Source organism: Rhinatrema bivittatum, chromosome 1 (genome assembly GCF_901001135.1).
Source record: "Rhinatrema bivittatum chromosome 1, aRhiBiv1.1, whole genome shotgun sequence".
In the NCBI taxonomy this organism is placed as follows: Eukaryota; Metazoa; Chordata; class Amphibia; order Gymnophiona; family Rhinatrematidae; genus Rhinatrema; species Rhinatrema bivittatum.
Genome location: NC_042615.1, coordinates 485,553,100 through 485,577,135, shown reverse-complemented (window position 1 = coordinate 485,577,135; position 24,036 = coordinate 485,553,100). Strand labels below are relative to the sequence as shown.

Below are 24,036 nucleotides of genomic sequence, written 5' to 3'. Positions count from 1 at the left end.
GATCTAACCACCAACCGAGGCTGAGCCGGGTCGCCGGTGGGATCGGGAGGACCGCATGGTAATCCCGTGAGACTGGCTTCCAATGGGACAGCAATGCCTTCTGCAAGGGGCGGAGATGAGCAAAAGCCCACGGGACTAGGTCGATCGTGGAGGCCATGGTCCCCAGTACTTGCAGGTAGTCCCAGGCAGTTGGGTCCGAGAGAGACATGAAACGCTGCACTTGCGTTCTCAATGCTTGTGCCCGCTCCAGCCGTAGGAACACCTTTCCTTCCCTCGTATCGAAGTGGGCGCCCAGATAGTCCAACGACTGGGAGGGCGTGAGGTCACTCTTGTCGTAGTTGATGATCCATCCTAGCGACTGTAGCAGGGACACGACCTGGTTCACGGCTTGAAGCCCCTGGCTTTGAGACTTCGCCCGTATGAGCCAATCGTCCAGGTACGGGTGAACCATGATCCCCTTCCCGGCGGAGAGCCGCCGCCACCACGACCATTACCTTTGTAAAGACCCGCGGTGCTGTGGCTAGACCAAAGGGTAGAGCCCGGAACTGAAAATGTTGTCCCGGTACCTTGAAGCGGAGATATCTTTGGTAATCCGGATGAATCGGGATGTGGCGGTACGCCTCCGTCAGATCCAGAGAGGCGAGGAACTCCCCTTGATGAACCGCCGCCAACACTGATCGGAGCGTTTCCATGCGGAAACGAGGGACCCGCAGCGCCTTGTTGATCGACTTGAGGTCCAGTATGGGCCGGAACGTGCCCTCTTTCTTGGGAACCACGAAATAGATGGAGTAATGTCCCCGACCCATCTCGCTGGCGGATACCCGCCTTATTGCTCCCAACGCTATCAGTCGCTGCAGGGTCTGTCGAACAGCCCTCTGCTTTCAAGCGGAGCCGAAAGGAGAGAAAAGGAACCTGTCCCTGGGGACGTGGACAAAATCCAATGCGTAACAATGCCTTAGGATATCCAGGACCCACTGATCCGACGTGATGCAGGCCCACTCCCTGTAAAAAAGAGCGAGCCGGCCTCCCACCCGAGGGGTCGGTTCGTGGGTCATCCTGGCATCATCGAGCTGGTTTCGAGGCAGAGCGGGATCCTGGAGCCTCCTTGCCGGGCCGGTACCCACGAAAGGACAGATTCCAGCTCTGAGAGCGATACGAAGGGGTCCGTGGAGCTTGCTGCTGCCTATTCGTCCGGGCGCGACGCTGGTTCCGAGAATGGTTCCTGGAAAAACTGAACGACCTAGAGGCACGGGGTCTGTCTTCTGGAAGCTTATGTACCGCATTCTCATTCAGCGACCTAATTTGGTCCAAGTCCTCCCCGAAAAGGAACTTACCCTTAAAGGGTAACGAGCCTAGACGCGTCTTGGATGAAGAGTCCGCCGACCAGTTACGTAACCACAGGAGGCGACGCGCCGACACAGCCGCTACCATGGACCGAGATAGGACCCGGAGGAGGTCATACAGAGCGTCCGCCCCATAAGCCATCACAGACTCCAACCTGTCTGCCTGTTGAGCCTCGGTGTCCGGGAGATCCTGCGAGGTGAGCAATTGTTGAACCCACCGGAGACCCGCTCTCTGTGCCAGAGCGCTACAGATGGCCGCTCGTACTCCAAGCGCCGAGACCTCGAAGATACGCTTGAGGTAGACTGCCAGCTTCCGGTCCTGCAGGTCCTTTAGGGCCTTACCGTCCGTTACCGGGATGGTTGTACTCTTAGTGACTGCTGAAACCGCCGAGTCCACCGCCGGGACATTGAGGAGTTTCAGGAAGTCCACCGGGAGAGGATAAAGCTTCTCCATAGCTCTGCTAACCCTGAGAGAAGCTTCCGGCTTGTCCCATTCACCAGAGATCAACTGCAAGAAGCTGGGATGTGTCGGGAAAGCCTTGGCCAGGGGCCTGAGTCCCGCTAAGAGAGGGTCTCCCTTTCTTATCTTGGGATCCGAGGGCGTTGGCTCCGGAGGAGGGTCAATGTCCATCTCCTGAAGAATATGCGGGATGAGACCCTCCAATTCCTCAGCCTGGAAGATGCGGAGGACCCTGGGATCATCGCCTTCCATTTGGGTCGAGAGGGCGGGGTCCTCCCCAGTTGGATCCTGAAGAGTGTCCCCATGCGGGAGCACCGGGAGGTCCCGCGGTGGCCCCATGGGAGCCCTGGTTGGAGTCTGGGCTAATCTGATGGGCTGTCCGCCCCCCTGTGCCGGAGAGCCCCCCAAAGGGGTATCTAAACGCGGTAGTTTGGCGGGAGGGGGACCCAGACCCGAACCCATAGCCTGGCTGGAGCTTTGGAGGAAAGCCCGGTGCATCAGAACCACGAACTCCGGAGAAAACGCGGGTAATCCCAGGGGGGGGGGGGGGCCCCCTGGGACCTCTCCAGCTGGTAGCCTGCCATCCTTCTGGGCCAGGGCGGTAAAATCGCTGGTTGCCTCGGGAACAGAACTCCCGTCTCCTCCCCGTCAGAAATGTCAGCATCTTCTTCTGACAACAAAATGGCCGCCGTTCCCGCACTCCGCGGGAACGGGGCCTGCTGCTGACTGAAAGCAGCATCCTCTGCCTGGTCTCCTGTGCCTTCCCCCTGCGGCGGGCTGACCTCCCCAGCGGGGAGGCAGCTCGAGCACCTGCCCTCAGCTGAAAGGCGGCTTCCTTGACGGCCGCAGACCGCGCAGCTCTGCGCTCGCGGCATGAGGAGAAATTCACCCCCTTCCGGAGAGGCAGGAAACGGACGGCGTGGCAGAGGAAAAACCCCGGCGATTCGCGCCCTCAACGCTCGAGTCGCCTTCCCTCCCTCCCACCGACCCGAGAGAACCCTGGAGGAGGACCTCCCAGCGGTCGGCGGCCTCGGGGAATGCGCTTCGCAGGGCCGCGGGTCGGTGCCGGCTCGACGCACAAGGAGGGAGGGGGTCAGAGGAACGAAGTCAGGAGCCCTGACAAGACCTCTAAAAGGCAGCGTAGCCCTCCAGTGCCGGGAACGGCAAGAGGGTGAAGAATAATAAAATAACCTGTAAGTAAATAAACTTACCCACCATAGGAGAAGAAGAGAGAGGGAAAGAAAGACTCAGATACAGCTAGCCAGCAAGTCCCTCTAACCCCCCGGTTTCAGACACTACTGTGTGAAACCTGAGCTCCTGAACAAGACTAGTAAATTATCTTCTATATTTTTTTTTTTTAATTCTTGATCCCTCAAGAAACAGGAAAGGCCTAAACCCTGAAATCCTGCGCTGGGGACTAGCTAGTCCCCTGCTCACATCTGCTGGAGTCAGAAAATACTGAGGATTGAGGCACAGGGGATGAGGTCATATAGGACCGCCCCCTAGAGCTTTTGTTCTGACTCCATCTGCTGGACAGGGGACATAACCCACTGTCTGGACTGATCCTGGTACGTACAGGGAACATTACATTCTAATAATGCTAGACTTAGCAGCAGCCTTTGACACAGTAAACCATAAAATACTACTAAAAAGACTAAAAGAAATTGGATTACAGTTCATATCTAAATAATAGGTTCTTTCAAGTTCATAACAACATATTACCAGAAAAAGTCAATCTCAAAACAGGAGTACTGCAGGGATCAGCCCTGTCCGCAACCCTCTTTAACATATACATGCTGCCCTTATGCCATCTACTAGCAGGACTAGGAATCATACATTACATTTACGCAGACGATATTCAACTAATTCTACCAAGCGAGGACACAGAGTAAACGTTAAACCTAGCTAACATGTACCTAGACATTATAAAACAACTGCTAAACCGAATGGAACTTGTGATTAACATTGAAAAAACAGAATTTCTACACTTAGAACGGAAAAATATTGAAATCATTCAAACTCCAATGATACTTAAAAACAACAAGAAAACTGAACTAGCTGAAAAAGTACGAAACCTTGGAATAATAACGGGCCCAGAAATCAATCTAAAACAGCACATATCGCTAAAAGTAAAAGAAGGCTATGCTAAACTCATGATCCTCAGAAAACTAAAACCACTACTAACACTAGCTGATTTCAGAACAGTACTTCAGGCACTAGTTTTTTCCAGCACAGACTACTGTAATGCTCTTTTACTAGGACTCCCGAATACAACATTAAGGCCACTTCAAATACTTCAAAACACAGCAGCTAGAATACTAATCAGAAAAAGGAGGGACCATATAACTGAAACCCTGGCAGAATTACACTGGCTACCTATTGAGCACAGAATAAAATACAAAGCCTTGTGTGCCATACATAAACTAATACATGATGAAAAATCGGACTGGCTAAACACAGCATTACGAGTAGGCATCCCACACAGAAACCTTCGATCAGCAAATAAAGCACTCTTAACCATTCCTAACCAAAGTGAGGGAAAGGGCCTTATCTTTATCAGGCCCCACACTTTGGAACACAATGCCTCCAGAGATCAGATTACAAAGATCTCAAAACCTTTAAGAAAAGTTTAAAAACATGGCTTTTAAACAAGCATTTTATAAAGAGACTGGAGAATAGAAAATATACAGGAATAGGCAGAAGAGCACCAGCGCACAACACTATTCTAAGAATGTGCATTAGAATAGTCTATGAACTCTATATCACAATAAACGTAACTGTAAACACAATGAATATGAATTTTACCCGTGATTAGTACCTTACAGGTACACCTGGTCATGACCTACCTCACTAAACAATCGATAGTCTTTAACGATATATTGTAACTGAACCTTTTGTGGCACCTGTTAGAATGTTCTATAGTACGCATTCACCTACACTAATTTATGTGCCTACATGTAAACCACTGCGATGGTATAGAAAAGATTTTAAATAAATAAATATAATCTTCTACAGTCTGCGTGTATATTATGCACATCTATATAGAGAGAGATGGATTTTTTCTATTTTATGACTGTGTTCCAGCTGCCACACTTGTGTTTTGTGCAGGTTGACATGGAGTGGCGTGTGGTTCTGTACCATGTAAAGGGTGGAGATTAATGAGATTGGGACAACACTAAAGAGCTCACCATTTCACAGGCCACTTCCTCCGGATTGTCAATATCCAGGTTGAAACTGAACTCTATGGCTTCATTGTCTTTATGCTTCCCTTTTAATTTCTTTGGGTCTTCCACCCAGAGTCTTAGTGCCAAGGAGGGGGTTTCAGCATCATCTTCCTCTGCCAGCTCCACTCTAAGCCCTGTGTCCTCAGCAAAGAAGGCATGGTTGAGCAGGTCTCTGATGGACAACCTATAGCAAAACATAGGGCTCAGGAAGGTAGATCAGAACTAACTCACTGAAGGCCTGATTTACTAAGTTTCCTCCTCCACTCACCCTGCCCATAGACAGAGAAAAGTCTTAGTATATCAGGACCTAACAGAGGTAATACCTAGAACACAAATTTATGGATAAGACATATGTACCATACCCAACTTCCGAAAGATCACTGCTGGGCCCTCTCTGCATAGCTCACTGTAGGATCCTATGCACCTCACTAGAAGATGCAGTTAATAAACTGAAGGGCAGAATATGCTATAAAGAAAAGATTTTTCCAGTTTTAAAGTAAATTTTAAAAAATTATGGACACCAACTGCAGAAAGCAGAGTTGCTTACCTGAAACAGGTGTTCTCCCAGAACAGCAGGATGTTAGTCCTCACATATGGGTGACATCAGGATGGAGCCCATCATAGAACACTTTTGTCAAAGTTTCTAGAATTTTGACTGGCACACTGAGCATGCCCAGCATGCCACCAACCTTGCATCCAGCAGGGGTCCCCCCTCAGTCTCGTTTGTAGCAAAAAGTACAAGCGAAAATTAAAATAAAACGTAAGCAAACCCAACTCCGCGGGGTGGCGGGCGGGTTTCGTGAGGACTAACATCCTGCTCTCCTGGGAGAACACCTGTTACAGGTAAGCAACTCTACTTTCTCCCAGGACAAGCAGGATGGTAGTCATTTATTGGGTGAATAGCAAGCTACAGGATGCTCGAGTAAGAACCAAAAGCACCCAACGGCGTGCAACAGGCACAACAACAGGGGTGGTTTTGGGTATGAGGGCAGCCTGAGTTTCACAGTGGGTTGCAGGAAAGAAGTTGGGTTATTAAACTGGAAACAAATTACACAGGACAGACTGGCCAAAGATGGAATCCTGTCTGCCAGCCTTGTCGAGACAATAATGAGCTGAAAAGGTGTGGAGAGAGATCCATATGGCAGCTCTGCAGATGTCAGCAAGAGGTACAGAACAGAGGTGCACTACTGATGCTGCCATAGCTCTTACTGAATGCGCTTTCACGTGTTCTGGTAGCGGAAGGCCTGCTTGTTGGTAGCAGAAGGTAATACAGTCCGCCAGCCAGGAGGACAGGGTTTGTTTGCCCACCGGAATTCCCAGTTTGGTTTTATCGAAAGAGACAGTTTGGTGAACTTATGGGCTGCAGTGCGTTCCAAATAAAAAGCTAGTGCATGTTTACAGTCTAAGGAGTACAGAGCCCGTTCACCTGGGTGTGAATGGGTTTTGGAAAAATGTGGGTAGTATTATGGATTGATTTAAGTGGAAATCAGATACTACTTTTGGTAGAAAGTTTGGGTGAGTGTGAGTAGGAAGCAAGTAGGAAGAGCACTTTCCAAGTGAGATGCCATAGGTTGCAGGAGTGTAGGGGCTCAAACGGAGGTCGCATGAGCCATGCTAGTACCACATTTGAGGTCCCAAGTCGGAACCGGAGGACGCAGTGAAGGCTTCAGTTGGAGTAAGCCTCTCAAAGCGCCCTACAAGGGGTTGCACCGAGATAGGAGCATCTCCTAAGCCTTTGTGGTTAGCGGCTATGGTGCTGACATGCACTCTGATGGAGGAAGTTTGTAGACCAGACTCCGAAAGGTGCCAGAGGTAGTCCAAGAACCATGTTGTGGGGCAGGAAAAGGGATCTATTTTCTTTGTCGTGCACCACAAGGAAGATCTCTTCCATTTTGAACGATAAGATTTCCTAGTAGAAGGCTTTCGTGAAGCTACGAGTACCTGGAACACAGTGTCTGAAAGGTTTAGGGATTGTAGTATCAACCTTTCAACATCTATCCTGTCAGAGACATGGAGTGAAGGTTCGGATGACGCAACAACCCGTTCTGCGTTATCAGAGTTGGCTCTGTGCCCAGGTGAATTGGTTGTCGGATTGATAGGTCGCATAGGATGGGAAACCAAACCTGTCGTGGCCAGTGAGGGGCTATGAGGATCATTATGCCCCGGTCCTGCCATAACTTCAGGAGAGTCTTGATGATGATTGGAAGTGGAGGGTAGGCATATAGAAGACCCATTGTCCACAAGTGAGTGAAGGCATCCAGTGGTGGTGTCTTGTGGCTGCGGTGTAGAGAGAGTAGAAATTGTCTACTTTGTGGTTGTAAATCGACACAAAGAGGTCTATGTGCGGGTGGCCCCCACTGGTGGAATATTTTGTCTGCTACAGTGGGATTTAAGGACCATTCGTGGAGATGAAAGGTCTGGCTGAGATTGTTCGCCATTACATTGTCCACACCTACCAGGTAGGTTGCTTTCAGTAGCATGGAATTAGAGAGAGCCCAAGCCCAGATCTGCGCTGCCTCCTGGCATAGCAGGTAAGCGCCTGTCCCCCTTGTTTGTTGAGGTGCCACATCGCTACCTGGTTGTCTGTTTGAATTAGGATTACCTTGTTGGAGAGGCAATCTTGGAAAGCAAATAGGGCGTATTGTATTGCTCTGAGCTCCAGATTCTGCTGCGGTCCAGGTTCCCTGGGTTTGCAGGTTGACGACATGGGCTCCCCCCAACAGAGGTTGGAGGCATCTGTTAGTGTCATCTGAGGTTCTGGAGATTGAAAGGGTAGTCCTATCAGAAGATTGGACTCCTGAATCCACCAAGTTAGTGAGAGGCGAAGCTGTTTGGTGATGTGGACAATGTGGGACCTATGTTGAGATGACTGGGACCACTGGGTTTTTAAGGACAATTGTGTCACTCTCATGGCTAAATGAGCCACTGGGGTTACGTGAACCATAAATGCCATATGACCTAGTAAAGTTAAGATATGATGAGCTGTTGTGGTTCAGCGAGTCTGTATTGTTTTGGCCAAGGTGGAAAACATATGTGCTCGGTCCCTTGAGAGAAACGCTTTGGCCTGTATGGTGTCTAAATCTGCCCCGATAAAGGAGAGGGTACGCGATGGGATGAGATTGGACTCAAAATAGTTTATCAGAAACCAAGGACTGAAGTAGCTGTAGAGTAAGATGAAGGGAGTGAACTACTTTCTTGGATGGACCTCTGAGCAACCAATTGTCTAGATAGGGATAGACGTGGATGCTTTGTCTTAGGCAAGCTGCTACTACTGCTAGGCATTTTGTGAACACATGTGGTGCTGACGCTAGGCCAAATGGCACTCGGTATTGGAAATGTCGGTGACTGACTAAGAATCTGAGGTATTTTCGATGCGGAGGGGTTATTGCTTCTATGAGCATATGCCTCCTGAAGCTCTAAAGAGCAAAGCCAATCTCCCTCTTGGAGGAGAGGGAGCATGGAGCCCAAGGTTACCATCCTGAATCTTTCCTTGTATAAATATTTGTTTAGGGCACGTAGATCCAATATAGGTCGAATGCCGCCTGACATTTTTGGGATTAGAAAATAACAGGAGTAGAACCCTTTCCCTCAAGAATTGGAGAGTGGTTGGTTGTTCTCCACACAGGACGAGGTGGGGAGTCTGGTGGAGGTGAGAGGAAGTTTAGATGGTAACCGTGGGCCACTACAGAAAGGACTCATTGGTCAGTTGTGATTGTGTGCCATATTTATTTTATTTAACAGCTTTTTTTATACCAGTATTCGTGGGTATATCATACCAGTTTACACAGAACTAAATGAAATACATAGAACAGGGGAGGGGGCAGGGGAGCAGAGTGCGAAGGAGGAGGTGCAAAAAGGGAGCAGCAAGAAGTAAAATTGAGGCGAACTGCATTATACAAAACAACAGGTAAAAACACTTAAAACTGCAATATACAAAATAGCCGGGTGGAAATGGAGATAGTCTTAACACAAGAGACAAATGGAAAACTGCAAGGTACAATAAGAATAAATTTGCAAAGTGGCACAAGCGGCCTCCTACAGGAAAAACTGCTGAAGGATGGCTGTTGCTCTCTAGAATGGAGTCAAAAACCTGACGCAGGGCCAGTCTGCAGAGCTAGTTGGGTTTTGGGAGGTCTGTGTTGGCGAGGTTGACCTTTATGATAGGGTCTGGATGGACGAGACAGGGATGGGGTAGGGTAATACCAACAGGTTTTGTAGGTTAGTCTCCTGGGATCCCTTCTGAACTGCCTTTTAGTGGTAGACAAAAAGTCAGAGGGAACAGTAAAAAGCTGACGCAAAGTCTCATGATGGTCTTTGAGTTGCGCAACTGTTTCTTGTAATTTTTCCCCAAATAAGTTGTCTCCTATGCAGGGGGAGGTCTGACAACCTTTCTTGGACTTCTTGACGCAAGTCTGACGCTTTCAACCAAGCCCATCATCTGGCACTTATGCCTGCTGTGGACACTCTTGAAGCGGTGTCAAAGATGTCGTAGGTAGCTCTCACCTCGTGTTTTCCAGCGTCATGGCCTTTCTGGAATATGGAAGTTACATCTTCTTGAAATTCTTCTGGCAGAGTTTGAGAAATCTTGCATTTGCTTCCACAGGTTTCTAGTGTACCGCGTCATGTATAGCTGGTAGGCTGCTATACGTGCCATCAGCATAGTCCCTTGGAATACTTTTCGTCCAAAGGCGTCCAAAGATTTCTGCTCCTTGCCCGGCGGGGCAGAAGAATGAGGCCGGGACCTCTTTGCTTTCTTCTGAGCTGATTCAACCACTACAGAGTGGTGAAGGAGCTGGGTTTTTTGGAAACCTGGAGCTGATTGGACTAGGTAGGTAGCATCAGTTTTTCTATTCACCGGTGGAACTGTAGCTGGGTGTTCCCAGGTATGATGCAATAGGTCAAGAAAGACTTTGTGAATTGGGATTGCCATGACGTTTTTGGGCATCCACGAATTGGAGAACTTCCAGCATCCTGTGTCTGGTGTTCTCTTCAGTTTGCAGCTTAAAGGGAATGGTTTCAGACATTTCCTTTATAAAGCTTGCAAACGAAAGGTCCTCTGGAGGGGAGCGCAGTCTCTCCTCAGGAGGTGAAGGTTCTGATGGGATGTCCTCAGAATCCTGGGAGTCAGAGGAATCATCAGTCCAAGGATCATAAGGCTGGTCTCCTGCACCCTGTGGATCTTCTAATGGTGGAAGAAGTCCTAATCCAGCCCGATCAGGAGGTGGCACCGAAGGAACTGATGGAAGTATCGAAAAGGGTGGAAGCAGTACCGAGGCCGGTGGAGGCACCGATGGTATAGGTGTTTTGGATGGACATCGGGGTGGTAAAATACCCGATGGCCCCGGAATCAGGTCCTGCATCAACAGGTCACTGTCTTCAATGTCCGATGAGAGAGGAATTGGTGTCAATGGCGGTGGAGGAATCTGCAGCATCGAAGGAATCTTGGGCCCGGAGGGCATGGGCACCGGTGGAAGTGTGCCGATAAGGGTGTCTAATCATTCTAGTAATGGAGCCAGCATAGTAGGCATCGGGTCGGGCCGGTGGCGACTGGAATCCTTTAATTGTCTGGAGAACTGCCTCTTGAACCATCCAGTTCAATTCCTCCCGGAAGACTGGTGTAGGTAACACAGCTTCCGGGGTTGGAGGCTCCAGAGGCAACACCGGAGGGTCCACAGTAGTATATGGAATCTCAGCTCCCGGCACCATTGTTGGTGGGGGATCACCTCGGTGTCCCAAGTCCAAAGGAGGATGGGGGCTCCTTTCTCTGGGACTTTTGTTGGTTGTTCCATCGACGCCAATGTTGATGGCTTATCTGTGCCGGCACCGGAAGGATTATCTTTTCGATGCCATGCCTCTCTCAGTGCTCGGCGCGGTCCTTCTCCGTTGCCGAAGATGAGGAAGTCGATGCTTTTGAGCGGGAAGACCCCAGTGATTGGAGGTCACCAGTGCCTTGATAGTGCTGAGAAGCGGATGGCAACGGAGTCGATGATGAGGATGTCTTCTGAGCCGGTGCACTTTTAACTGGAGTAGACTGGGTCGAATGCCATTTTCTCTAAGCAGGCCAGGCGGCCCTTTGGCGTCATTTGGGCGCAATTGGTTTACAGATGAACATCATGGGAAGGCCCCAAGCATAAAACGCATACATCATGTGAGTCTGTAATGGACATAGTCCTTGGACACTCGGGGCACTTCCTGAAGCCGGTTGCCATTTTTGAAAAAATAAACCCGGCGCGTGGTCTGTGGACGTCTGGCACCACTGAGTGTACCATTGGATACCAACCGCAACAAAGCAGGTAAAAACTTACCGACGTGAGGAAAAGTTGTGAGGAAAAATCTACCGCAAGGCAACTGCTGCGCAGAAAAAAAGAGACTGAGGCAGACCCCTGCTGGATGCAGGGTTGGTGACATGCTGGGCATGCTCAGTGTGCCAGTCAAAATTCTAGAAACTTTGACAAAAGTGTTCTGTGATTGGGCTCCATCCTGATGTCGTCACCCATATGTGAGGATTACCATCCTGCTTGTCCTGGGAGAATTTTTTAAATCTTGATATTTCCACTGTCTACTTGTATTCATAACATTCTATAATATATAATATAAACTGCCCCACCCTACACATGCCCAGAGTAGCACAGAATGATTCCAGAATTTCTTCAGTGCTAGCCTCAGAAAGAGAGGCAACATGGATGTGGGTCTGTGAGCACTCTCCTCCACAGCATATCAATTCAAGCACTGTCAAAATACACATATTTCTTACAGAACAGAAAGCCATCCCCAAAAGGTTGCAGGGGATGCCTACCTCTCCACTTTATTCTGGCGAATGCAGCTCTCAATGATCTCTTTCACTTCGGGATCTGTAACCTTGTCAAAGCTGGCCGGTTTGATGCCCTGCAAAGAAAGAGAGCAGTTAATGCAGTTGGATCAAGAGCACTTGCATCTCCTGATACAGTACTACCAAACAGAGAACAAGCTGTGCTGTGTCAAGGAAGCATGACTACCTCTCCCACAGTTCTGCTGCCACTCCCACTCTCAGAACTTAGAAAATGAGAGTCCTCTGCAATAGCCCTCATTTTTTATTTTTTTTTTACAATTTTATATACACATATACCTACACAAAAATACACATATAGGTGGAAAAATACTTTGAAAACTTAAGAGATTAATATGCAGCAGGTTTGTTTGGCTAAGTTCATGACTTACCTGAGGTTTTCAATTTCTCACCCCTTACAAGAGAATAAGTTTTAACCAGGTAAGTAATTACCTGGCTAAAATTTGCCCACATAAAATATGGCAGCATGGAGGTGTTCTGATGCGGGGCTTAAGAACATAAGAACATGGCATACTGGGTCAGACCAAGGGTCCATCAAGTCCAGCATCCTGTTTCCAACAGTGGCCAATCCAGGCCATAAGAACCTGGCAAGTACCCAAAAACTAAGTCTATCCCATGCTACTGTTGCTAGTAATAGCAGTGGCTATTTTCTAAGTCAACTTAATAGGTAATGGACTTCTCCAAGAACTTATTCAATCCTTTTTTAAACACAGCTACACTAACCACATCCTCTGGCAACAAATTCCAGAGTTTAATTGTGCACTGAGTGAAAAAGAACTTTCTCTGATTAGTTTTAAATATGCTACTTGCTAACTTCATGGAGTGCTCCCTAGTCCTTCTATTATCCGAAAGAGTAAATAACCAATTCACATTTACCCGTTCTAGACCTCTCATTATTTTAAACACCTCTATCATATCCCCCCTCAGCTGTCTCTTCTTCAAGCTGAAAAGTCCTAACCTACCTGGCTTAAATTTAGCCAGGTAGTTCCGATATTCAGCTAAGTTTAGCTAGGTCATGATGGCTATGTGGAAGACAGGTCTAAAGTTACCAGAGTGTATTCAGTGGGAGTTACCCCGTTAAGTTTCATAAGGAATACCTTGGCTAAAGTTACTCAGGTAAGTTTATCCAAGTAATTTGCCACTCTCCATCATGCTCAATATTGCATCTTTGCTGTTAAGGGAAAACAGGATTTCCCCCCAAGCAATTCTTTTTTTTTTTTAAGTTTTTATTTGGTTTTGTTTTTGGCTCACTCTTTTCTCTTGTTTCCAGCCCTCCCTCCTTCTGAAGGCAGGGACACAATTATTCAGGGATTTTGCTCTCTTGTTGTCAAAGGGCCGCACCAGACCACCACAATGCCCCCCCCCCCCCCCTCAAGTTTGTAGCTGGCAGCAGGTACCAAGAATGTAATGTTTATTGCCAGACCAATTCAGTACATCGGATTTTTCCACCTCTACACAGACATAGATAATGGAGAGATTACTTACCTGATAATCTCGTTTTCCTTAGTGTAGGCAGATGGACTCAGAACAAATGGGTATAGTGTGCTCGTGCTAGCAGTTGGAGACGGATCTGATGTCAGTACGTAGTACATATACCCCTGCAGAAAGTGCAGAAGCTCAGTAATCTTCCTTGCAAAAGCATTATGGATATATGTGTGACTGACCGATCGATTAACTGAACATGATTAACCTGACCGATTGACAGTAGCTGGAGACCGCCAGTGTTCTCAACCAGAAGGTGTCGACACCCGGCAGGGTGGATGCCCTATGTAAGAAAATATGGCTTACCTTGAATCGGTGAATCCCCATGTATATCGGCAGCCAGGCGGGATGCTGAGTCCATCTGCCTACACTAAGGAAAACGAGATTATCAGGTAAGTAATCTCTCCATTTCCTAGCGTGTAGCAGATGGACTCAGAACAAATGGGATGTACAAAAGCTACTCCCGGACTGGGTGGGAGGCTGCCCGAGGTCCGTTTAGGATTGCCCTCGCAAATGCTGTGTCCTCCCTGGCCTGAACGTCCAGACGGTAGAATCTGGAGAAGGTATGGATCGAGGACCACGTTGCTGCTCTGCATATCTCCGCAGGCGACAGCATCCTAGTTTCTGACCAAGAGGCCGCTTGTGCTCTTGGTCTAACCCTAACCCTTGACACGTAGAGATGGTGGTTTTCCCGCTTCTACGTAGGCTGCCTTGATAACTTCTTTGATCCAGCGGGCGATGGTTGCCCGTGAGGCCGCTTTCCCTTGCTTCTTCCCGCTGTGAAGGACGAACAGGTGGTCCGTCTTTCGTACTGCTTCCGACATGTCCAGGTATCTGGACAGCAGCCTGCCAATGTCGAGATGGCGTAGAATTCGACCTTCTTCCGACGTCTTCAAACCTTCCGTGGTAGGCAAGGATATGGTTTGGTTGAGGTGGAAGTGTGAGACTACTTTGGGTAAGAAGGAAGGAACCGTGCGAAGATGGATAGCCTCTGGAGTGATTCTGAGAAACGGATCACGGCAGGACAGTGCTTGCAGTTCTGAGATGCGGCGTGCTGAGCATACGGCCAGCAGGAACACCATCTTCAAGGTTAACAAACGGAGAGACAGGCCTCGAAGGGGTCTGAAGGCGGGTCCCACTAGAAATTCCAAAACTAGGTTGAGGTTCCACAGGGGCACCGGCCACTTCAGTGGCGGTTGAATGTGTTTGACTCCTTTCAGGAAACGTGAAACGTCTGGGTGTGTGGCAATGCTGTTGCCGTCACTCCGGGAACCGTAGCAGGATAGCGCTGCCACTTGAACCTTGATGGAATTGAGGGACAAACCCTTCTGAAGTCCATCTTGCAGGAAATCCAAAATGATAGGGATCTTAGCGGCATGTGGATTGGTGCTGTGAGTGTCGCACCAAGCTTCAAATACTCTCCAGATCCTTATATATGTTAGTGATGTGGAGAACTTGTGTGCTCGGAGGAGTGTTATCTATAACCGGCCCCGAGTATCCTCTTTTCTTCAGTCTAGCCCTCTCAATGGCCAGACCACAAGAGAGAATTGAGCTGGATCCTCGTGGAGGATGGGACCTTGCCGCAGCAGGTCCCTGTGTGGAGGCAGGGGTAATGGATTCCCTGCCAGTAGTCTTCTCATGTCTGCGTACCAGGGTCTTCTTGGCCAGTCCGGGGCCACTAGAAGAACTAGGCCTCTGTGCCGCTGAATCTTGTGTATAATGGCGCCCAGCAGGGGCCATGGAGGAAAGGCATATAGTAGGATCCCCTGAGGCCATGGCATCGATCCCCTGGGATAGAGGATCCCGCCTGCGGATGAAATATCTGGGTACTTGAGCGTTGGACCTGTCCGCTAGTAGGTCCATGCCCGGCGTCCCCCACTGATCCACAATCATCTGGAAAGCTGTGGGCGACAGCTGCCATTCCCCCGGACTTAGGCTTTCTCTGCTGAGGAAGTCTGCCGTGGTGTTGTCCTTCCCGGCGATGTGGACAGCGGAGATGTCCTGGAGATTTGCTTCCGCCCAAGTCATCAGGGGGGCTATTTCTAGAGATACCTGTAAGCTTCTGGTTCCGCCTTGTCGGTTGATGTATGCCACCGTGGTGGCGTTGTCCGACATCACTCTGACCGCTCTGTTTCGGAGTCTGTGGGCAAATCCCAGGTAAGCTAGCCTGACTGCCCGTGCCTCTAGTCGGTTGATGTCCCACCCCGACTCTTCTCTGTTCCACCGCCCTTGGGCGGTGAGTTCCTCGCAGTGTGCTCCCCCATCCATTCAGGCTGGCATCTGTAGTGAGCAGGGTCCAAGTTGGGGAGGACATTCTTGACCCCCGGCTCATGTGGCCGGGCTGCAATCACAACCATATCTTATTCCGCACTCTGGCTGGTAGAGGTAGGTGTACGGTGTAGTTCTGTGATCGTGGGCTCCACCGAGATAGGAGGGCGCGTTGTAATGGTCTCATATGAGCCCGCGCCCATGGCATCACCTCCAGAGTGGATGCCATAAGGCTGAGGTCCTGTAGGTAATCCCAAGCTGTGGGCCGGGTGGCGCTCAGCAGGGCCTGCAGACGATTCCGGAGCTTTGCTCTCCTCTTGGATGTCAGACTGACCTTGTCTTCCTGGGTGTTGAATCGGACTCCTAGGTATTCCAGTGACTGAGAAGGCTGTAGGGAACTCTTGTTCAAGTTTACTACCCATCCTAGGCTTTCCAGAAGAGCTATAACTCTGTTGGTTGCCTGGTGGCTCTCCTCCGGTGACTTTGCCCTGATCAGCCAATCGTCCAGGTAGGGATGGACGAGGATTCCTTCCTTCCTGAGGGACGCCGCCACTACTACTATGACCTTGGTAAAGGTCCGCGGCGCGGTGGCTAACCCGAAGGGTAAAGCTCGGAACTGGAAGTGTTGGTTCAGGACTTTGAAGCGTAAGTAGCGCTGGTGATCCCGATGGATTGGGATATGAAGTAGGCTTCTGACAGATCTAGGGATGTGAGAAACTCCCCTGGCTGTACTGAATTTTTGACAGACCGCAGAATTTCCATGCGAAAGCTGGGGACCCGAAGGTGCCGGTTGACTGACTTGAGGTCCAGGACGGGCCTGGAAGTGCCCTCCTTCTTGGGCACTATGAAATAAATGGAATAATGCCCATAATTTATCTCCCCTGCAGGCACTGGGATTATGGCTTTTAGGGATAGGAGCCTCCGCAAGGTAACTTCTAGTGCCGCCCTCTTGAGGGGTGAACAAGGAGATTCCACAAACTTGTCCGGCGGGAGCCGAAGAAAGTCCAGGTAATACCCTTCTCGGATGATGGCGAGGACCCACTGGTCCGAGGTGATCTTGACCCACCTGCGGTAGAAGGGGGTTAGTCTGCCCCCTATGGCTGCTACCCCCGGATGGGTCGGCTGATTGTCATTGCGGGGTACGGCCGGGACCCGAACCCGGGCCGGTTCCCCTCGTTGCGCTTAGTCCAAAAGGACTGGTTCCTGGCCTGCGGACGAGGTGCTTGGTAGCGAGTCCTGTAAGGGTTGAAGCGCTGAGAGGAGCCAGCGCCCTTCTGGAAAAGGGCGCTGGCTCCTCCTTGACCTGTCTTCTGGTAGATGGGGCAATGGAGAGGCGCCCCATTTATTGGCCAGTTTCTCGAGGTCACTGCCGAACAGGAGGGATCCTTTAAAGGGCATTCTCGTGAGACGTGTCTTGGAGTCGTCGTCGGCCGACCGATTACATAGCCAGAGCTGTCTCCTGGCTGCCACTGAGGATGACACTCCCTTGGCTGCCGTACGGACTAGGTCGGAGGCTGCGTCAGTGAGGAACGAGAGAGCCGATTCCATCTCTTCTCCCGGGGTGTTGTTCCTAGCCTGTGATAAACAGGAACGCGTTACCACGGTGCAGCAGGTCGCAATTCGTAGGGACATGGCTGCCACCTCAAAGGCTTGTTTCAGAATGGCGTCCATGCGCCGGTCATGTGTATCCTTGAGGGCCGTCCCCCCTTCCACCGGAATGGTGGTGCGCTTCACAATTGTTCCTTTGTGTACCCCTTCGTGCAACCCTCGGTGCCTCATTTAATATTCTTTGTTTGTACATTTTCTGTTATATAACCCTTTTCCCAAGTTATGTACCCTTTTAGCTTGTTAACAAGTTTAATTTTAATTGTTCACTGTATCAGACTATGGAATTATTCACCAGCTGTTTTTGTTTTATGTAAACCGGTATGATTTACATGTAATGTAAGAATGTCAGTATATAAAAATCCAAAATAAATAAATAAATAACTATGGTGTCTACCTGGGGGCACGCCAGCAGCTCCTTGGTTGCCGGGTCTAAGGGGTACATGCCAGCCAAGGCCCGACCCCCTTTGAATGAGGCCTCCGGCACATTCCACTCCAGATCGATTAGCTGTTGTGCTGCTTGTAGGAGGGGAAAATGGTGAGTCGTTTGGCGTAGGCCCTCTAACAGGGGGTTCATTCTAGGTTCCCCTGGGGTGTCATGGCCCGGGAGGGCCAGTTCCGACAGGCATTGAGCGATCAGGCCTGGGAGATCATCTTTCAGAAAGAAGCGCCTCATGGTCCGATATAGTTCAATCCCAGAGGGAAGTTCTCCCTCCTTGGGGGGCTCGTCGTCTTCCTCAGGGTAATCTGAATCCCCATAAGTGGGGGTTCCGGGCGGCGAGTGGCCGTGCCTAGGCCTTGAGGGTCCAGGGGCCGGGTCATCCGGTACGTATGGACCCGTTCGGGGAGCAGCCTGCATTGTGACAAAGGCATGAATCCCCTTGAATAATTCCACCCAGGAGAGCGAAGCAGGTTCTGGCCTTAGGGGCACCAGGTCTCTCGGGTTCCCTGGCTGCTCACTGCTGCCTGCTAGGTCCGGGGAGTTCCCTGAGGAACTGGCAAGTACGCTGGGCTGCGACCGGCCCTGGCCTGGAACTCCCAGGGCCTCTTCACATTGGGCACATAGGGAGTCTGCTTCCTCGCTCTGTGTGGCTCTGAGGTTGCATGCAGAGCAGAGGCTTATGCCTGATTCTGGAGGTGCTGGCTCCGCTGACGCATGGGCTCTCTTACGCTCCATCTCGTCTGTTAACTCAGCTAGAGTATGCGCTTTGTAATATGCGCGAAAGATGTGCGCCTACCAATATGTGCCTATGAACGGGCGCCCATCAGCGGGCGCCCAAGGACGTGTGCCTAAGGACATGCGCCTATCAGCGGGCGCTTCTCAACGTGTGCGTATTAACGGGCGCCTATCAATACGCGCTTAGCAATGGGCGCCTATCAACGTGCGCCTATTGCGCAGTGACGAACCAGGCAGGCAAAATGGTGACCCCCTTGGCGGGTTGCCACATAGGCAGACTCTGCTACTCCTCGCTTCCTCGGAGACCACAAGTAAAGATGTACGCCTTACCTTGTCTTCGGCGCTTCCCAGCTGCACCCGGGCAGTCTCCGGCTGCGGGGGGAGAAGGTGATTACCGTCACCGCCACGCTCGAGGAGGTGCACCCGCTGCCTCTAGGCCGCGCCCAAACTCGTCTCGCTCGGGGGCCAAGTCCATGCCAGGACCGAGGCTGCCTCTATGCAGCGCCTGAGCCCTTCTCACTCGGGGGCTAGGTCCCTGCCGCGAGTCGGCCACCGGACAGAGGCTCTTACCTCCGAGGGACCACGGAAATCACCTCGGGAAACTCAACTGGGGGAGGGACCGAATGGTATCACCGCAGGAGTGCGGGGCTCGTCTTCAGGTAGGTTTCTTCTATGAATTTAGTCGTTAGAATTTGGAAAGACGCTCAGCGAGGGTGAGGTAGCTCCAAACTGCTTTGGAGACGGAAATTACTGAATTGCTGCACTTCCTGCGGGGGTATATGTACCCGTGCTGACGTCAGATCAGTCTCCAACTGCTAGCACGAGCACACTATACCCACTTGTTTTGAGTCCATCTGCTACACGCTAGGAAATGGAAGACTGCTTTTAACACCCATGATGGACACTTTGAATACCTCGTCATGGCCTTCGTTTTAAGTAACACACCTGCAGTCTTTCAAAATATGATGAACGACATCTTACGCGACTTACTGTATTAATGCATAGTAGTATATCTTGATATACTGATCTTTTCTCAGGATCTGCAAAGTCATCAGGAGGATGTCAAGAAAGTCCTAAGACACCTGCGTGAGAACCACCTTTACGCAAAGCTTGAGAAGTGTGAATTTCACAAAGAAGCTGTACCCTTCCTGGGATATATCATTTCGAAGATCGGGTTTCAAATGGACCCCAAGAAAATGAGAGTATCCGGGACTGGCCTCAACCCACAGGCCTGAAGGCATTGCGTCACTTCTTGGAATTCACCAATTACTACCGATCCTTTATTAAAAACTATTCATCATTGACAGTCCCTCTAACTGCTATGACCAAGAAGGGAGCCAACCCTGCCAATTGGTCTACTGAAGCCATCTCAGCCTTCATGACGCTCAAGGAGGCTTTTCAAAAGAGGAGGAACAGAAGATGAGCCCTGTCTCAAAGATCCCAGGAGGTCTGGGGTCTGCTGGGGGGCGCTCACCGATGTCTCCCCGAGGCGGCGGCCTCCGAACTCGAACGGCCCCCTGCTGGTCCGCTCATCTAGGAAACTTCCTAGGTAGTTCCTCAACCGACCTGCTCTTAGGAACCTTTTCTGGAAGAGACTGACTACCTAGGTATGCTTTGTGCATTAAAAGTACAAAGTCAGTTGAAAAACTGGCCGGGCACCTCCCATCCCCCACCAGGGGATCAGGGTCATCTTCGGAGTCATCATGAAGGGAGTCCTTAGGATCCTCAGGACTCGCAGAAACTGGAGACAAGTTGGGCAGCAGATCCCCTCCCCCCACTGCCCTCTCTTTCACAGCCACGAAAGATTTCAAGATGACCGCCGTTCCTGCGCTCAGCGGGAACGGGTCGGCCACAAGATCAGAAGTGGCAGATCTTTTCCCCACACTGCGGGACTTTCCCAAAAGAGCCCCTGCCGCTCCGGAAGAGCCCTCCCCACTGGGGAGGCACAGAGTACAAATGCCTGCACGGAAGAGCCTAGAGCAGGGGTGGGCAAGTCCGGTCCTCGAGGGCTGCAAACCAGTCGGGTTTTCAGGATACCCCTACTGAATATGCATGAAATAGATTTGCATACAACTGAGGCAGTGTGTATGCAGGTCTCTCTCATGCATATTCATTAAGGATATCCTGAAAACCCGACTGGTTTGCAGCCCTCGAGGACCGGAATTGCCCACCCCTGGCCTAGAGGATGGCTTCCTGCAGGCGGAGCAAGCCTGATCGCAAGGCATGGCCGAAAGGCGCACTGGGAGGGGAGGGGGGCCACTGACACGGAGACACCCAGGAGCCAAAAGTGCAGGCGAACCACACCACCTTACCTCATTCAATCCTGCAGCTGAAAACAAGCTCCTCCAACTTTTTTTTTTTTTAAACAAAAAATGTTATCGGCAAGGTCTATGGGTTCTCCGGATCCGAGAAGGGAGGGGGGAGGGACTGGACCACCAGTAATCACCCCCAGCCTCTCAAGAAAGGGGAGCAAATAGGGCCACCAACCCCCGCTCCAGCTATGCCTGCTACCAGGGGGGATGGTCCTACTGGAACTTGCCAACCTCCTGGGAGGCTCAAAGTCCTGCTTGTCCTGCACAGCTATAGGAAAGCAAAGAAAGCAAAATTGCTTACCTTGTAATAGGTGTTATCTCAGGACAGCAGGATGTAGTCCTCACATATGGGTGACGACATTGATGGAGCCCTATTGCGGGAAAACTTTCTGTCAAAGTTTCTAGAAACTTTTGACTGGCCCTGTGAGGCCACTGAGCATGCCCAGCATGCCATGATATTCTCTGCCACAGGGGTCTCTCTTCAGTCTCGTACGTAGCAATAAGCTTTAGCAAAAAATAAAATAAAACATATCGGACCCAACTTCGCGGGGTGGCGGGTGGGTTTCGTGAGGACTACATCCTGCTGTCCTGGGATAACACCTATTACAAGGTAAGCAATTTTGCTTTATCCCAGGACAAGCAGGATGCTAGTCCTCACATATGGGTGATTAGCAAGCTAGAGGCTGAGTCATTTTTGTAGTGAAGCAACAGTATTGTTGTTGAAAATGAGTCAGCCGAAGATCACAGCAGGTTGGCTGTAGAAGGAGTTGGGTTTAAACTGGAAACAAGTTATTTAAGACAGATTGTCCATAGGCTGAATCTTGTCGTCCCTGCTTGTCCAAACAGTAATGAGCTGCAAAGGTGTGAAGAGAACTCCATGTTGCTGCTTTACATATGTCAAGGATTGGCACTGAATGATAGTGAGCTACTGAGGTTGACATTGCTCTTACTGAATGTGCCTTTACACGCCCTTGGAGAGGAAGGCCTGCTTTTTCATAGCAAAACTGTATGCAATCTGCTAACCAGTTGGATAGAGTATGTTTACCCACTGCTTTACCTGGTTTGTTTGGATCATAAGATACAAAGAGCTGAGTGGATTTCCTGTGGACTGCAGTGCGGTCTAAGTAAAATGCTAGCGCACGCTTACAGTCCAAGGTATGTAAGGCCCGTTCTCCTTGATGAGAATGAGGCCTTGGAAAAAACGTGGGTAAAACTATGGATTGGTTCAAGTGGAATTCCGTAACTACCTTGGGGAGGAATTTTGGATGTGTACGGAGAACCACTCTGTCATGTAGGAATTTCATGTAGGGTGAGTATGTGACAAGTGCTTGTAACTCACTAACCCTTCTAGCTGATGTAATGGCTATAAGGAAGATAGTCTTCCATGTGAGAAATTTAAGATCACAGGAATTCAAGGGTTCAAAAGGAGAATGCATGAGTCTTGTTAAGACCAGATTAAGGTCCCATTCTGTTACTGGTGGCCGATTTGGTGGTTTAAGTTGCGTTAAACCTCTCATAAATCTACTGACAAGAGGTTGTGTGGATATTGGTGCATCTCCCATCTTGTTATGGTAAGCTGAGATTGTACTTACATGGACTCTTACAGATGAAGTCTGGAGACCAGAGTCTGAAAGATGGTATAAGTAGTCTAGTAGAGAAGTAGTGGGGCAGGTGAAAGGATCAATATCCTGTTTGCACCACAAAGTAAACCTTTTCCATTTCGAAGAATACCGTATTTTTCGCTCCATAAGACGCACCTGACCATAAGACGCACCTAGGATTCAGAGGGGGAAAATTTAAAAAAAAAAAAATTGTGCTAAACCGGCTCTGCGTCTGGGCGTCTTATGGAGCAAATTAGGGGAGTGCATAGTTTTTTTTTTTCTCCCCATTTTGTTTTCGGGTCTGGGGAGGGCCATTTCGGTCCACTCCCCAGATCAGAAAATTTTTCTTTCTGTGGGAACCCCCAAAACCCCCCCCCCCCCATCCCAACCCTTTAAATTAACAACCTCCACCCCCCTGACCCCCCCCAAGACCTGCCGAATTAATTTCCTGCAACCCCCCACCCTCCTGACCCCCCCCAAGACCTGCCAAACGTCCCTGGTGGTCCAGCGGGGGTCCAGGAGCGGTCCGGGAATGATCTCCTGGGCGTGAGCCGTCGGCTGCCAGTAAACAAAATGGCGCCGACGGCCCTATGCCCTCACTATGTCACTGAGACCGACCGCTGCTATTGGTCGGTCTCAGTGACATAGTGAGGGCATAGGGCCGTCGGCGCCATTTTGTTTACTGGCAGCCGACGGCCCTATGCCCTCACTATGTCACTGAGACCGACCAATAGCAGCGATCGGTCTCAGTGACATAGTGAGGGCATAGGGCCGTCGGCTGCCAGTAAACAAAATGGCGCCAACGGCCCTATGCCCTCACTATGTCACTGAGACCGACCAATAGCAGCGGTCGGTCTCAGTGACATAGTGAGGGCATAGGGCCGTCGGCGCCATTTTGTTTACTGGCAGCCGACGGCCCACGCCCAGGAGATCATTCCCGGACCCCCGCTGGACCACCAGGGACGTTTGGCAGGTCTTGGGGGGGGTCAGGAGGGTGGGGGGTTGCAGGAAATTAATTTGTCAGGTCTTGGGGGGGGGGGGGTTGTAGGAAATTAAGTCGGCAGGTCTTGGGGGAGTCGGGGGGGGGGTGTTTGTTAGATTTTTGTTTGGTTTTTTTTTTTATATTCGCTCCATAAGACGCACATACATTTTCCCCCCACCTTTGGGGGAAAAAAAGTGCGTCTTATGGAGCGAAAAATACGGTAGTTCTTTCGTGTGGAAGGCTTAAGTGAAGCTATAAGCACTTGTGATACATTGGTTGAAAGATTGAGTGGTTGTAAAATCAAGCTTTCAACATCCATGCTGTCAGGGATGGGGATTGAAGGTTGGGATGGCGCAACTGACCCTGATCCTGAGTTATGAGAGTGGGAGCTACTCCCAGGCAAATTGGATCCCTGACTGAGAGGTCGAGAAGTGTGGGGAACCATACTTGTCGAGGCCAATATGGGGCTATGAGTATCATGGACCCCTTTTCCTGTTGTAGCTTCACAAGAGTTTTGGTTATGAGCGGTATTGGAGGATATGCGTTTAGAAGGCCTGAGTTCCAAGGGCGAGCAAAGGCGACCTTGGCTGGCTAGTTGTTCCGTTTGCGTAGAGAACAAAATTTGTCCACTTTGTGATTCAGATGTGACGCAGAGAGATCTATTGTTGGTTGTCCCCAACGTTCAAATATCCTGGTCACTACTGAGGGATCCAGGGACCATTCGTGTGGTTAGAACTGATGACTGAGTCGATCCGC

The 24,036-nt window shown here is 50.2% G+C and overlaps 1 protein-coding gene across 5 annotated transcripts in view; it reads right to left on the bottom strand.

Annotated features, from left to right (window-relative positions):
* Positions 1-24,036, bottom strand: part of WNK3 (WNK lysine deficient protein kinase 3) — a 463,548-nt gene that overhangs the window by 242,196 nt on the left and 197,316 nt on the right. For all 5 annotated transcript variants that reach the window (XM_029607822.1, XM_029607849.1, XM_029607812.1 and 2 more), the window contains exons 6-7: positions 11,824-11,912; positions 4,992-5,211 (exon numbers count right to left, since the gene is read on the bottom strand). In XM_029607822.1, the coding sequence (XP_029463682.1) occupies positions 4,992-5,211; positions 11,824-11,912 (309 nt within the window). The remainder of the gene's footprint in view (positions 1-4,991; positions 5,212-11,823; positions 11,913-24,036) is intronic.